Here is a 15,331-nt window from a genome sequence, read left to right as displayed (position 1 = left end):
TGAATTGTTGAATTCCTGGAAGGTGGTGGAATAACTATAGATAGTGTAATAACTAGCCTTTGCAGAAACTCACAGATGCTATCAGAAGTGCAGAGACACATTAATTTCAGTATTCTGTGGAAGGTAACAGCTGTTCGTAGAGCAGATACAACAGTTTGTATGGGAACTGATGTGGGATTGCTGAATCTTGCTAAATTTTCTCAATTGTCACAACTTTTGTAGGCTTTTAAACTGCCTGCTAGCAGGCAAATTCTACTTAAATTCAGTTCTTCAAAAAGCAGTTATTGTTATTTCATTCCAGCTAAAATCAAAAGCGGTTGTCTAAGATCATCTCTTTGTGGTCCTTATAAATGGAGTCATTTCTTATTAAGAAAAAATCCAGGCCTATTTATTGCTTTGCAACATGGGCATAAAGCTTTGCTTGGGGCAAGAAAATAATCAGCAAAGTGTATTATTAGATAGTGGGTGTTGTTCAGGGAGGCTGAGGGAGCATAAGGAAGGGAAAAAGAATATATGTGGAAAGTAAATACCAGGAAGGAAAGAAGTTGGAGAGAGAACATGGAGAGAAGTCCTGCTGAATACAGGGATTAGGAAGCCCTAGTGCAGACAACTTGCATGAATGGGACAGTGGGAGAAAAGAGAAAGCAGAGGGGGGGTTTAAAAGGAAGAGGTGAAGATGGGTGTTAAGGCAATGGTTTTGTTGGCATGGTCAGTTAGTTTGGAGCCAGGCTTATCTCAAATCCATCCTGGCATGAGGGGCTGAAGGAGCTCATTTAGGATGACAGCCTCAGTTAAGTTGGTTCCTGCAGTTGGTCCTGGAGTATGGAAGAGTCCAGATGGAAAGACAGACTGACACTGGTTGTTCTTCATTTCACTGGGTTGAAGTGCACAGTGAAGGATGGGTTTGAAGAAGGTTACAGCTCCTTATGGGTTCTTCTCACACAGGCTATGCAATCCCAATGAAACAAAACTAGTGGGTAAAAGTGATGATAAAAGGATATCTAGTAATAGCTGATTGTGATGTTCTCCTTCTTCTGTCTCCTGCTTGTGGTGAGACCAATTTGCTGCACATACATGGAAGGGCCTACCATGCCAGTGTTGCTCTACATCCTCAGCTCATCCTGGTGAATAATCACTACAAGAAATTACAAGACTTGTAAAAAAGACTATTTAGTTTTATTTTTCTCCAAACAGGTCTAGTCTTTTCATTAGTAAAAATTAGAAGTGTGTGTGTGTGTGTGTATAGGCTTCTGGTTAAACCCTCCAGGGCACTCTTCTTTTGCCCATAGAAGGGGCAAAATTTCTATTGTTCACCCTCTGACCCTCTATGTCTGACTTTGTTCTAGCTCTGAGATGAAATTGGGAAAGTTTTTATCATGATCTGGTCTTTCTGAGATAACCTGAAAAATCAGTCTTGCTCAAGAGCTGTTCTTCAGTAGACTTTGGAATTGATGTGATGAATAATAGTTTTATTTTGAGATCTTTTAAGCATGCACAGTCAAGGAAGAGCCTGACAGGTGGATTACCAGATAAACCTCAACTTGCACTTGTGTATGAAGTAGAAAATGTGGTAGAGTTAGGTCTTTTGGATAATATATACAGTAACAGACAAGTTTAAATAAGAGAAGCATTAAGCTCCTTTGTTACATTCTTCCTGAAATTTATGGCCCACATTATGGGCTAAAAATTTAGATGTTTTTCCTGTCACTGTCAACCAATAAAATTTACTTTAACAAAAAAAAGATAAAGCTCTGACTCAGTGATCTAACACTTCAGTAATTTACTATCATAAAATAGTTTTAAGTACAAATGTTTTATCTTATGCCAAGCTGGACGCTAAAGATGTTTTGTCTAAAATATGAGATAATGGAAAGTGTATTGTGGCATGTGAATTACTTTAGCCTCTTGGTGGTAAATGTTTGCTTAACCAGAAAGGAATGTGTTGAGGTCCCTGCCAAAGGAAAGGTATTGCCATACTTTGCATTTAGAGTACTGTAAATAAAGCAGTAAATATGTTTCTGTTCATGTGTGTTAATCCAGAACTTATGAATGCATTCATTCAATAAGACATGTAATGTACTAGTATCCCTTTTCAAGGGTTTCAGTAAGAAGAGGTCATAATTACTTTGGCTTGAGAGAAACATGAAACCAAATATTTTCATGATTATTTGAAATTGAAAATGAGAGAATTTTGCTCAAACTAAGTTTCCCTTAAATCCCAGGAACTCAATTCCTGGTTTACCTCCAATATTCTTCTTGTGCGCTGACTCCCAGTGTACTGCTTTTAATCACACACTATTGTAAATCATGAAGTATATAATTTTCTTCACCCATCCCTTTGGTTTTGGCAAAAGAAAACACAACTGTATAATATGTTAATGATCAGAGGAGGTAGAGCAGCTGTGGGAAATACCCCATGTACTGCCTACAGTATATTTTGGTTTTGAACTTCATTTGCCCTTAGCTGATACATTAGCTTACTGATCGTTTAATAATGCTGCATACAGAAAGTTGTGTAACTCAGATTGCAGCGTAATAATATCAGAGCATCCTTTGGATGCCTCAGTTTTGGTAAGTGAAGGCAACAAGCTCCCTCTTTCAGAAGCCTTTGAAATACTTCCTTTCCAGAAAATCCCACGTCCAGGTTTCTAGCTCAAGAGCTGGGAGAGAGCATTACAGTTGGAGAGAGTAATTGTGGAGAGGATGCTCAGTTTGCTTTCCATTACTGTGATATCATTTATTATGCACCTGCTCTCACTGCCTGGGCTGAGGAGGACCCTTTCCTGGGAAGGGACTGCGCATCCAGTCCTGTGCCTCTGGAGCACACACACGTGGGGATTTCTGCAGGGAGCTTCTCTCTGATGCTGCTGTGAGCAGAGGTTTACTCTGGCATAGCAGATGTTGTATCATCTTTTAGAAATTATTGCTGTAATGCTCCTGTATCAGAACAAGGATATCTCCTACAAAAACAGAGCTCTAAGAGCTCCAGTGTACCTGTGCTTTTGTAGTTTTATTTCATCTTCCTAGGGCTTCACTGGTGATTCATAAGCAAATGTGATAAATAAGGTACGCTACTAATCAAGTAAATTAAACCTGTAGTGTTAAAACCTATAAGTATAATATTAAATGTTATTTTTAATTTAGAATCAGGTTTTGATAAATGTATCAATTTTGATAACCCTATGTCCTTATCTGATTTGCTAAAGATATTCATTAAGGCATAATAAAACATTTCAACCCTTAGAGAAATTTTACTTTCATTCTCCTTTTGTTCTTTATGATTAGATATAAGGAAGGTTTAAAAAAACTGTAGTTGGAGAATAAGACTGGATATGTAATTTGAATTGTAAGGTAGTTTTTCTGGACATGGTATCACCTGAAAATCATGTGAAATGCCAGAAAGCCTTTTACTCTTTTTTTTCCCCCCACAGCAAATGTACATTATGTCCTTGCTAGTATTAAAATCCAAAGTGAACTTCCTGTTGTTTTTAAGGTACAATGAACTGGATGCCAGCAGAAGCCTTCTAGATAATCTGAAAGGCAAAGTAATAATTGAATATCCAACATTATTTGTGGTCTTGAAAACACTGAAGAATGACATGGTGGTCCTTGGCCAAGGTGAGCACATATTTATTTCCTGTTATGTTATACTTGGATATTTTAGTTATATAAACAGTAGTTAAGGATATTGCCAGGAATGAGCAATATGTCTTACATTTCCTTCTGAAGCTTAAAAATGGCTATAGAAAAAACTGTTATGAAAGCTCTTGTCTTAAAATTGCTGGCTGATGGCATCCATCCATGAGCTGTATTGGATGTGGTTTTTCTAACTTTGTTTACTGGTGCTTTACTGGGGTCTTTATATGTTTTTAGCCACCAAGGTGAAACAACTATTCAGACTTCTGCTATTTTTTTTCATGTAGCAAAGATTGACAGAGTTGATTATTTCTGAAGAGTCAGTTTGTCTGGGGAAGATGGATTTTAAATAAACCTGATAATCATGCAACGGAATCATTCTCCATTATTTTCTAGCATACCTTCTAATATTGGACAAATAATTCTGAGTTGTGAGATAGTTATTAGAAATCATAATGGCAAAGTCACTTTTTTGGGTGGGTTAAAAGCACAATGTTATCTTTTAAGGATTACTTTCTTGAGGGAGAACTTTGATCTTGGAGTTAATTTGGAAGAGAATCCAGATATAGCAGGAATTTGCTTTTAGTTTTTAAGTTAATATCCATTTTTCTCCACAGTATAAAGGCTTAATGTCCCAGCATCTGTTTCTAAAGCTAAAAGATTGCTCAAAGATATTTCAGCTGTTGAAAGAGGAAATCAGTTCTCATCTCCTAGTCCCCCACCTAGTCACCTTAGTTATCATATCCCGTAACTTTCTGTGATGGGCCAGTCTCTAATTCTTACAGATTCTTGCAGAAAAGCTTTGATATATATTTGCAGTTACTATTTCCCTGCAGCAGCTCAGCCGTGGTTCTATATGTATATGATGTGACTGATGAAATACAGGACTGAGAATATTGTACCAGTGATCTGGACCTCCATGGAGCTTGGCTGTTGTGGCTGGATTACACTGAGTGATCCCCTAAGTGAGAGCAGTCTGCACCCAAAGATCTGGCGTGCAAAAATTCCTTGTGCTATGCACTGCAGGGGCTGCTGAGAGTGAGAGAGCACTCCAGGGGATGAGGTAGAGATCAGGTGTGAGACACACCCTGGGAGTGCACATACAGACGCTGCAGTACATGAAGCTGGCTGGGTTTGAATTTACCCATTATTTCTTTGTCTAGGAGCCTTGCTTTTCAGTACTCAGCTGTACCTCTATGATTTAGAGGTCAGGAGGGAATTACAATTGATTGGCTCATGTACTTAATCTGTACAGGGTTGTCATTGTCTCCTGAGCTAAAAGGGAGGTTGTCCTTTTAAGGGTACAGATTCAAGGAAGTGTTGATTGAACAATGGTATTTGAGGCCATGCTGCTGCAGCACCTACCTGACTCTGTAAAAGGCACAAGAGGAGGGGAAGAGAGAGCCAGTAATAGCTGGGAAGTGCCAACAGCTCTGCCACAGGGCAGTGCAAGTGTGTGTCTTGAGGACAGTAACCTTCCTCTGCTGCAAGAATCATTTGATGTGTAGTCATCCCTGCAGGGGTACTGAGAACACTAACAGCCGTTTCAGATTTTGAGAACCATTGATTTTTGTTGTTGTTGTTGTTTTAACTGTCTCTATAGATTCCATAAAAATGAATTGAATAGCTCCCTGTTAAGATGTCTTGGGTGTGACATAGCAAAAGTTACAGCTAATGGGAAAAATACTATGATTTTCACAACTTTTATCATAACTTATTGTTGTCTTCTTGGTTAAGATATTAATAATCAACTTGAGTTAGGTTGAGAACCTGTGTTCTTGGTATTTTTTCTGTTCAGAGTAGAAGTATGTGACAGTAATTTCAGTTTCTTTGAGGAAAAGCATGTTCACAACATGAATATAAAAGCTGGAGGATGTTTTTGTTGCTGTTACTCTGCCTGAAGACAAAGTACCATTTTAGTTAGTGTGTCAAAATCATTGTGCTTTTCTTTTGTATGTCATCTTTACAGAATATAGGAGAAGAAAACCAGTTTTCAGTTTGCTTTAGCAATTGCATTCACAGGTAATTGCTTAGAGTGCAAATCTTATGTTAACCTCCTGACTGTCCAGGGAGAAGCCTGTTGTAATCAGAGAAGTATTTTAGCCCCTTCCCATCTCCCAAGAAGTGACCTTTCTGCTACAGCATCTTCTGTGTTGTTGCAGTCCAGTTTCCTTGCCATGTATGGCTCTCTGTATCAGTGGCCCTCTCCTCCCAAGCCATCCACCCTGCTGATCCTACTGCCCCCAGTGCTGCCTTTCCTCTCTGCTTGCTGGCATGCCCAGAGGGACGCTTGTGACACTTGTCCTGCTGGGAGCCTGGTGCTGACCTCCCTTTGCATTCCAGGCAAACAGCTGCCAGGAGTGGACATGTGGCAGGGTGTCTGCTCAGCCTGGGGCTCAGGCAGCCATAACCCTGCTGACCCTGTTTGCAAGGGATCCAGGCTAGAACAAGAAGCAAAGTCTTGGGGGAATTTAATTGCAAAAATACTGCTTCCTTCCTGAGCAATCTCAGATCTACCTCCTTCCGCAGGAACAACAGAATCAAGTTTTCATGGCCACAGGAACAGGCACATGATGGGGAAACATCACCATTCTCCCTGAGATTCAAGTAGTAATCCCCAAGGACTGGGGGATAGCTAGAGCTGGACACCTTCAAAGAGAAATTGCTAGGATTTAATGAGTATAAAGCCTATTTCTCCTATTCTTCTTTTCAGAAATGGCTGAAGTATTTCAGCTGAAACTTTCGACTACATAAGGAAATTAAGGATTGAGGATGGAAACTGCCACTGAAAAACTTAGAGTTTAAATTTTACATTATAAGTAAACTGCAGACAGTTTTATGGTGACACAGATTGGGCGATCTTAATTTATAGGCAATGCTATCAGCACCATACAAATATGCTCTTTTTTAGTGAAGACAATCTATAATTCCTATTAAATATTACTGTAACAGAAGTAAAATTTATCTGTTGAGCATTGCTGTGAGTCAGAAGATTGCCACATTCTTTTATGTGATGTTTTGCTGCTTGACTTGATTAACAGCAGAACCTACAGGTGCTCTGATTTCAGCATACAGGGTCAGTCATGGCTGAAGATAGCAGGGGATTATGGAAGCTTTCACAGGCCTTACTTTGTGCATTACTCAGTACATATCTGGCATATAAATGTTAATTGATTATACACTAGATTTAATATAGACAAAATGTGACCTCTGATGTTTCTGGGTGAAATGCTTCTATTTTCTTGAACAAATTCCTTGGAAACTGTACAGGTGCACACTGTGTCCTGTGTATTATCTGTGCTTGCCAGCTGTAGAACTTATCTTGACCAGACAGTAGCTATACTTCATCAGCTCCCTTTTGGTAACATTCTCTTAATGAAACCTCTGATACTAAATGTTCAAATGCATCTTTAAATTCATAGATCAAATACTGAAAATAACAATGAGAGCAGAGTGTGATTCATGGGCCCGCTTTGCTGGAGTTTATTTTTGTTCTGCTTGAGTGTCACCAACCAAGTGGCATTTGATGACATCAGCACAAGGTGACCAGGGTCAGGGCTTGTTAAAGAAGGATCTGTGGGGTGTGAGGCTGAAGACCAGTTTTGGAGATGAGAATTTCACTCTATGATCTCAGCAGAGCACAATAGCTGTGCCCTAAAGCACAAGTTATTGTGTACCTTGAACTTCACCAGCCTTAGCTTATGGATGTACATAGCTTATCACTATCTTTGGGATGCTGGAACATGTGAAATTTAAATTTTCCCTTTCCCATTTCTCTGTAGTTCCACATCTTAACTGAAATGCTAGGAAAAGTGTAAATTATTTATAATTCATTACAGTTGTAATATATGTCTGTGACATCCCAGAAAACAACATTTAAAACAAGCCAAAAGAATAATTTAAAATTCTCAGTAGATCTAGAGTTTTGTGGGGGATAAATACTCTCCTTTCCTACTTGACTGAAAGACTGAGATTTAAAAGGTAAAAGGAATTCTCAACATTGACTTGCTTTCTCCTTCAACAATGAGGTCCTATCCAGGGCTTTATCCTATGTCATGAAACTGGTTATGTCTTATGAAATAGCTCTCCTAAAGAAAAGAGTGATTAAAAGGAGAAGAAGATATGAAACTGCTTCTGTTTGATGAGCAAACAACATTGCTGAAACTAATTGCTTGTTTGTTTTTTGTGTTCTATATCCTCAGATGGCAGTGAGCCTGCAGAGAACTCAGACAATGAAAGCTCATACCTCTCATCTGTGGAAGAAGGGGAGATTCAGGACAGTTCATGACAGTTCTTTGAGAGAACATGATGGAATGAGCTTTTATTTTTTTAATTATTTAATTAAATTCTTTTGATACAACTAAGTTCCTGGAGGTTTGGCTTAACTTCCTTTACTAAAGGTAGCACTCTGAAAGTGCTTGACTACTTTTGGATTTAATAATGCATATTTAGGGATGTAAATCAAAAGATGGGGAACTGTGGCTCCAGAAAAAAATAATATTCTAATTGAATTTCAGTTTTTAATTGCACCACTGTTTTTACTTTTTGCCTAACCAGCTCAGCGCCAAATGTTTGAGTTTAAATATCTGATCATATATTTGTATTTCTATGTTGATTTGAGTCTTAATGCTTAAATTTACTGGGAAAAAAGTACAGTTATTTCATTAGATCAGTTTCCTTTTACAGTATTTCTGTGTAACACTGAGCTACCAAAAATGGTCTTGTGTTACTTTTGATCTTCTCTGGTGACATTTCGGGTGCTTGATGCAATACTTTGTTGTTGTTGTTGTTTTGTTTGGGTTTTTTTTTTTTTTGTTTTGGTTTTTTTTTTTTTTTTTTTTGTTCCTGACGTGGTTGCATCTTGTTCCATGTGTTAATGAGAGGTCAGACTGTGTTTTCAGGGTGGCATGTTGCAAGTGTGTTTGGTCTTCTCTCCAGGCCTTCTAAATTGCCATGAGTGTTTATATCCCTAGAAATGGATGCATAGACTGGCACTAATGCAAATAATACTGGACTTCTAAAGAATATTTGTGTTATGCATCTCATATTCCTAGTCCCTACTGAAGTTAGTTATTTTAAATACTTACTGGCATATCAGCTACATTTACCTACTTAAATAAATCTTAAAGGAAGAAAATTTCCTGTACTGTATTGTCTGCTGACAGTTGTTAACTTCTGCAAAGATTCTTAGATCACAGACCAGCTGTCCTGTATCCAAGTCCCCTGTGCTGTGGGGTCTGTGGAGGATGAGAACAGCAATGCCACAAGTGGTGCAAGCCAGGTGAGCCCCTCTCCCTACTGACCAGGGCATTCTGAAAAATCAGCATCAGCCTTTGCCTTGCTTTTGCACGGCTCTGCCCAAGCCAGCATTTGTCTTCAGGACATGTTCACTCTAAACAGCTCTCTGAGGTTGCTGCTGCTTTAGTTCCCAGACTCTGTCTCCTGCTTGAGACAAGCCCCTTGGTGTGTTGGTGACCTGGGGCGTGTGCTGAATTGCCATGCAGGTGGTATTTCAGTCATGAGTCTTCTTCTACCAGTGCTGATGTTGTGGGTGGAAACACAATAGAAAGCAGTGAAGGAACTTCTGGAGGTCACAGGAGGCTGGGGGAGCAGTATAGGGGAGGGTTTAGGCTTCTGGACCCTCAGTCTGCGATTCAGGGCACCAGGCTGTTGGGCCCTCACCAGTCATGCTGCATGGACAGGATTTCTGAGATGTTCAAAGTTTTAGAAGGTTTTTTTTTCACTTGTAAAGAAATTGGAGTTAATAAATTGTTTACCATGACAGCTCACTACTGAAGTTTGGCCAGAGCATCAGACCTTTGTAGTCACATACTACTTTTTCTCCCAGTGGTATCATGTGTCTTTTCTCTTGTGTGTTTTGCAACCTCTGGTGAAACAGGAAAGTTTTTCTTCTCGCCTGGCAGCAGCCACCTGTGCTCTATTTTCTTTCTTAGTCATTGTTGGTCCTCTGCCCATCTCTTGTTTCAACATTTGTTTTTTTAACCCTTTTTAAAGGACCAGGATTCCTAGCTATAGGTGCTGGTTTCATATTTTTTCAGTTCAGTGAAAGTGAATAAGCTTTTCCTAATCAGTGATCGCTGCACACTGGCTTGGTAGCCACAAATTACTTTAGACCGGTCTTGAACTCATTCATAGTAATACCAATAAAAGAGCAAATAGCAAAACTGCCACAGTTCATTGGCCAGAAAATGTTTCATCTGCAGTAAAAGCATGGCATTTCTGTTGGGTCCAGAGCACAGTGAAAATGGGAGTGCTGCAAGTAGTAGTGTTGATCTGCATGTGTGTGTGATTAGTCTTTGACTGAGGAACACAGATTTGTGATTTGCATTACTTTCCTGTGCTCTTGGGGGTTTTCATTAATTGTACCAAAGGGTTTGCCTGTGGGGTTTTTTTTCTTATATAAATCTACTTTAAGCTTCCTTGTGAGTCAAACACAACATAATTTATTTTTAAATGAAGATGCTGTTAAATCTGTCCTTCAGATTTACCTTAAAGAAGGCTTTAAAACATATTCCTGTGGTGGTTACTAGTACTGAAATTTCCCAGACAAAGCTGGGAATAATCTCCCAGAGTTCAGTCAAACTGAAGGTAGCATTTGCCATTCTTTCAAACTAGGTTACTGCTTACCTATTTTTACAATTAAACTAGTTTGAACAGAGGTGATTGGTCAAAAACAAATCAAAATGCAATTCAAATATTTTATTCAGTTTTCCTAAGCTTTTTCAATTTTTCTTTATAATAAGAAATCAAAATTCTTCATATTAGTCATAATTCTTCATAATAATGAGGTTCTTGATTTAATCAGTTTATGCACTGTTGTGCTAGGCAGATGTTTTTTAACACTTTAATGGACAGTTAAGGAAAATTTTTTTGTTTTGATTTTTGGTTGTTTTTTTTGTTTTGGTTTTTTGTTTTTGTTTTTTTTTTTTTTTTTTGGTTTTTGGTTTTTTTTTGAGTGACCTAACCTGGAACAGACACCTTGTAATAAACAGAAGAGAGAAAAAAAGCATCTTCTGTATTTTTTAAATTTCTGGTCAAGAAGTAGAAATTTAAGACACGGAGCTGAAGCTTCCTGGAGGGCTTCCATTCTGTCCATTTTGAAAACATACTATTGTAGTCCTATTACACACAGATCCCTACAGGACTCTGCCTTGATTCAGAACAGATCATGTCTGTGAATGAGAACTGTGTGATGTTGTTTTAATCTTCATCATTCAACACCAGCTTGCATTGAGTGCTTATTTTATGCCTACTATGCTTACTCATTTATTTTCCTCTATAAATTATTTGTCACAGAAGGAACAAGCTATTTCTGTGTAGTGTTGTTACAGCATTTCTTTTAATGTTTAGACTTTTCAGCATGCTTGAGCTGAAGGACTATCAGCTTACAAAGAGTAAAGGCTCTTGTCTTGAATGAAAACACCACTTAAAAAATTAAAAGCTTAATGATGTCATCCCTTTCACAAACCTTAAAGGACAAAAATAGAGCATAGCTAAGCACACAGCAGTAGCTGGGAAGTAGGACTGACTCAGCCATGGGAGAGAACTTGATTCTTTTCCTTTTTTGTAGAACTTCCTGGGGAGATGAGCCATAATTGAGTTGTCATGGGTAAACAGTTGTACCCCCTGTCAGTGAAGCAGCTCAGTTTTGAATGAACACATTGGAATTCTGAGTTTTGCTACATTTATCTTGGCATTAGGAATTGTTGATCCGTAGAGGAAAAGAGGGTCATGCCACAGAATGTGTGGCTGGCACTGGTCCTTGGAGGCAAAAACTGGACCAGGTTTTGTTACTCCAGTCAACAGTGCAGTTTTACTCTGCATTAGAGGAAAACTCAGTGCAGGACATGGACTCCAGTCTGAAGCAGGACCTGGGTTTCTGAGTTCATGGGAGTGCTAATAGCAAGTCCCAGCTATGTGTTGTGTATCGGCATGGCTGGGATTCAGTCCTTGCCCTGCCAGATAAGGCTGTTCTCTGTGGACATCTGTAGAAGCTGAGAATGTGTAACACTGTGCAAGAGCAGGCTTTCCAAGTGTAAATACACAGCCCTCATGATGTAACTTCAGGCCCTGTTTAGTCACAAACATTTCATTCTGCTTGAAGTTCCACACTCTTTTCCTGAAAACATTTATTCTTCTGCCCTCCAAAGGAAAAAATATCTTGAATTGATGTTTATGTTGTTGCTATGACATTCAGTTAAACTGTATGCAGATGCAGGTTCTGTTAATAAGAGAAAAAGAAATGAACTGTGTACTTCAGTGAACAAAGATCACAGTGTGTTTGTATTAAAATGTTGCTATGGTAGTACATATGGTCTTATTTGCTGGAAATCTGTGGTGAAATGGGAAGAAGTCACGTGTATGCAAGACAAGAAATGGCAGCAAAAATAACTCAAAACAAATACTGAAACTGAAAGGGAAGTTAGAGATGCCATGTAAAACCAGGTAAAAAGAGGGATAGTTGTTCTGCTAGTTTTTCCTGCAGAAAAGCATTTCCAGGATATTTTACTATAGTAGGCTTTTTGGCAGGAAAAATCAATAGAGTGATAAAATATGGAAAGCCACTAGAGCTTTGCCTACCTTTGGGGTAAGGGAAACTCTTTGTGCACTCATGATAGAAATGGTGAAATTAATTCCTTTTTATTTGACTGTCACAGTAGTCCTTGTATTTATCTAATCCATTTGCATGAGACTTTTTTTGTATCAGCTGCATGAGTACAGCTGTTCATGTGGTTGCATGGCAAATCAGAATGAGGTCAAAACAATCTGCCAGAGAAGGAAGAATAGAAATGAGAAGGGAGAGGGAGTCTTTTTTTAGAGAATAAATGACTATACTGGGAGCTGGCTGGTTCCTGCATCATTTCAGCTGGTGGATAATCAAAACTGTTTTTAAAATTGTTTTGCCACTTTCTTCCCATCATCCCTGTTCTGCTTCAAGGAGAAGGAAGAAACAACTGTGAAAGCTGCTTTTGCCTTTCCATTCCTTGCTTCCAGGTTGTCTACTGGGTCTGTATTGTAGCTCCAGAACTTGTCTGTTTTGCTAAGAATGCCAATAGGAAGTAGAGCTGTGCTAAAGTGAGGTAAACATTAAGTCAGTGGATGAGGTGTAGATATTTAAAAAGAATGGATGGGTGGCATTAGAAGCTTGCCAAGAAGTCCCCATCACTTTCGCACAGCCAGCAGGAGCAACCATGTCCTGGGGACATCAGGCATAGGATCTCCAGGATCATTACAGGCAGGGGAGGGGATTGTCCCTCTCTGCTCTGCTCTGGGGCGGCCTCACCTCGAGTGCTGGGGGCAGCTTTGGGTGCCACGATGTAGGAAAGACACTGAGCTATTCGAGAGTGTCCAGAGGAGGGCAACCAAGATGGTGAAGGGCCTCAAGGGGAAGCAGTGAGGAGCAGCTGAGGGCACTGGGTCTGCTCAGCCTGGAGGAGACTGAGGGCAGACTTCACTGCAGTCACAGCTTCCTCGGGAAGGGAAGAGGAGCAGCAGGCACTGATCTCTGCCCAGTGACAGTGACAGGACCCGAGGGAATGGCCTGAAGCTGAGTCAGGGCAGGTTTAGGTTGGATATCAGGAGAAGCCTTCACCCAGAGGGTGTTTGGGCACTGGAACAGTTCCTCAGGGCAGTGGTCAACCACACCAGCCTGCCAGAGTTCAAGATGTGTTTGGACAATGCTCTCGGGCACATGGTGTGACTCCTGGGATTTCCTGCACAGGGCCCAGAGTTGGACTTGATAATCCTGTTGTGTGTCTTCCAGCTTAGCATTTCTGTGATTCTGTGATCTAAATTCTCAGTGGTATCTCTTTGTTGACCTTTTTTCCCAGCCTCTACTTTCAGCTGTGCTTGGGCATCCACATGATTTTAGCAGCATTGTTCCTTAGCCTCTAGAGAAAAATGCATTTTCCTGTTTCAAGTTCCTAATAGACTGCTGGTTTTACAGCCATGGCATCTTGGTGTCTGATTTTGTCAAGTTAGTAGGCTAAGTAGGAGTTGTTCTCAAACCTGGTTGGATGAGATGCTGAAGGAAATGAGTAGTTTCAGAGAAACTGGTGTCTTTGACTTGGCTGGTATACTGGGGCTTCTTTTGAACTGACATTCAGTGGTCCCAAAACACTGCTGGGCTACTGCTGATTGTTTCTCTCACTTAAATTGAGTCCCTTCATCCTGATTGGAACTGCCATTCATCAGGAGGTGAAATAGTTAATGTGTATGTCCCAGCTGGATTCCCATCTGGACAAATGTGTTCACCCTACCTTTGAATTTCTTCTGACTAGAAAATGAAAACTTACAAAAAATTGTGTAATGTTTTCTTCCTAGATGGTTGTTACATTCCATCCCATAAGTGGTTATACTTCAAGACAGATGAAGTTGCTTATGTGAATGGTGCCTTGGGGTCTTTCAGGATCTTCTCCAATATAAATTGTGTACATAGAAGACATAGCTGTGTAGTTTTATGGGGGGAAACATAGCATAGTGGATGCCATCTATTCAGTTTCTTGGTGTTCGGTCTTTACAGCATGATAGAGAGCTGCTTATTGTATCATTCTCTTGGTTGGAGTCTTTTCTTTTTTGCAGGATTTGTATTTTATAGACACCAAGTCTCACTGCACTTTAATGCAGTTTAGTTGTCAGTACATATCTAAGTACCTCCAAAGCTAGTTTTATGTTACTGCTTTCACTGTGACACCTCCCTGTTTCTGTGTGCTGTTTTAATTGTGGCTATATAATATGCAGGAAGAAACTGTGAAGGTGACAATGGGGACGTGTCTACATGAAAGGGACTGGCTTGAGGCAGAGCAGCTGGGAAACTATACAACTTTTCCTTGCTGTGTGCTGAGCACTTGGAGCCCTGCATCGAAATAGTTTCACTGATTAAACAAGCGAGCTAAATTGTGCACATGCATTTCTGCAGGATCAGCTCAGAAGGGCGGGCATCTGGCAAGAGCAAGCCTCTGGTGTGACACATTTAACTGCTTCTATGTAGGTAGGTTTGATTTCCAACCAGAAATGACTTCCCACTGCAAACTTTTCTGTTTCAGTCCTCAAGACGTGTGAGGGATTCATGCAGGTTGAGTGGACTGGAAATCCTCCTGCAGCAATCCCAGTGATCACAGGGTCACTGCCCGTTCCTGCATAGCCCAGGAACGGGCAGTGACCCTGTAGCAGGGAGATGGGCCTGCTCACAGACAGGGTCAGCTGGGTCAGGCAGCCCAGGGGACTGATCTGCCATGGCTCTGCAGTAGTTGATGTGTGGATAAAGAGATTCTCAACAGCCCCACGAGGGTTCAGTAGTAGCTCGGTTGTCCCACTGTCAGTATGGTATCTGCTTTTCCTCCACCTGCTGCTGCTGCAGAGGAGTGAACTGGCAGCATCCCACAAGGACTTTGTGTAGTCATGCAAGTCTGTCTGTGTGTTCCTGCTTTTGTTTCATTTCCTGTCATGGAGCACTTATGGAAGCTGAAACTTTGTCTTTACTAATAGTAGGGAAGATTTTATGTGTAACCTCTATATTACAGCACTTACTGCCGTCAAGGAAATAAGCGTGGGGAGCACAAGGCTGCGCGTTCCTTCGATCCTAAACCTGTAGTGTGAGAAACGCTCCTTGTGGCGGCAGCACCGCATTCGGCCGAGAGCGCCGTGCCGCTGCGGCGGGACAGTGCCAGCAGGG

The 15,331-nt window shown here is 40.3% G+C and overlaps 1 protein-coding gene across 1 annotated transcript in view; it reads left to right on the top strand.

Annotated features, from left to right (window-relative positions):
- Positions 1–8,782, top strand: part of ZNHIT6 (zinc finger HIT-type containing 6) — a 30,344-nt gene extending 21,562 nt beyond the window's left edge. The window contains exons 9-10 of the mRNA XM_005422052.2: positions 3,494–3,618; positions 7,839–8,782. Of these exons, the coding sequence (XP_005422109.1) occupies positions 3,494–3,618; positions 7,839–7,924 (211 nt within the window). The 3' untranslated portion in view covers positions 7,925–8,782. The remainder of the gene's footprint in view (positions 1–3,493; positions 3,619–7,838) is intronic.
- The last annotated feature ends 6,549 nt before the right edge of the window (positions 8,783–15,331 follow it).

The sequence above is a fragment of the Geospiza fortis genome, unplaced genomic scaffold (genome assembly GCF_000277835.1).
Source record: "Geospiza fortis unplaced genomic scaffold, GeoFor_1.0 scaffold403, whole genome shotgun sequence".
In the NCBI taxonomy this organism is placed as follows: Eukaryota; Metazoa; Chordata; class Aves; order Passeriformes; family Thraupidae; genus Geospiza; species Geospiza fortis.
Note: the sequence above shows the minus strand (reverse complement) of the source record. Positions and strands in the feature narration are given on the sequence as shown.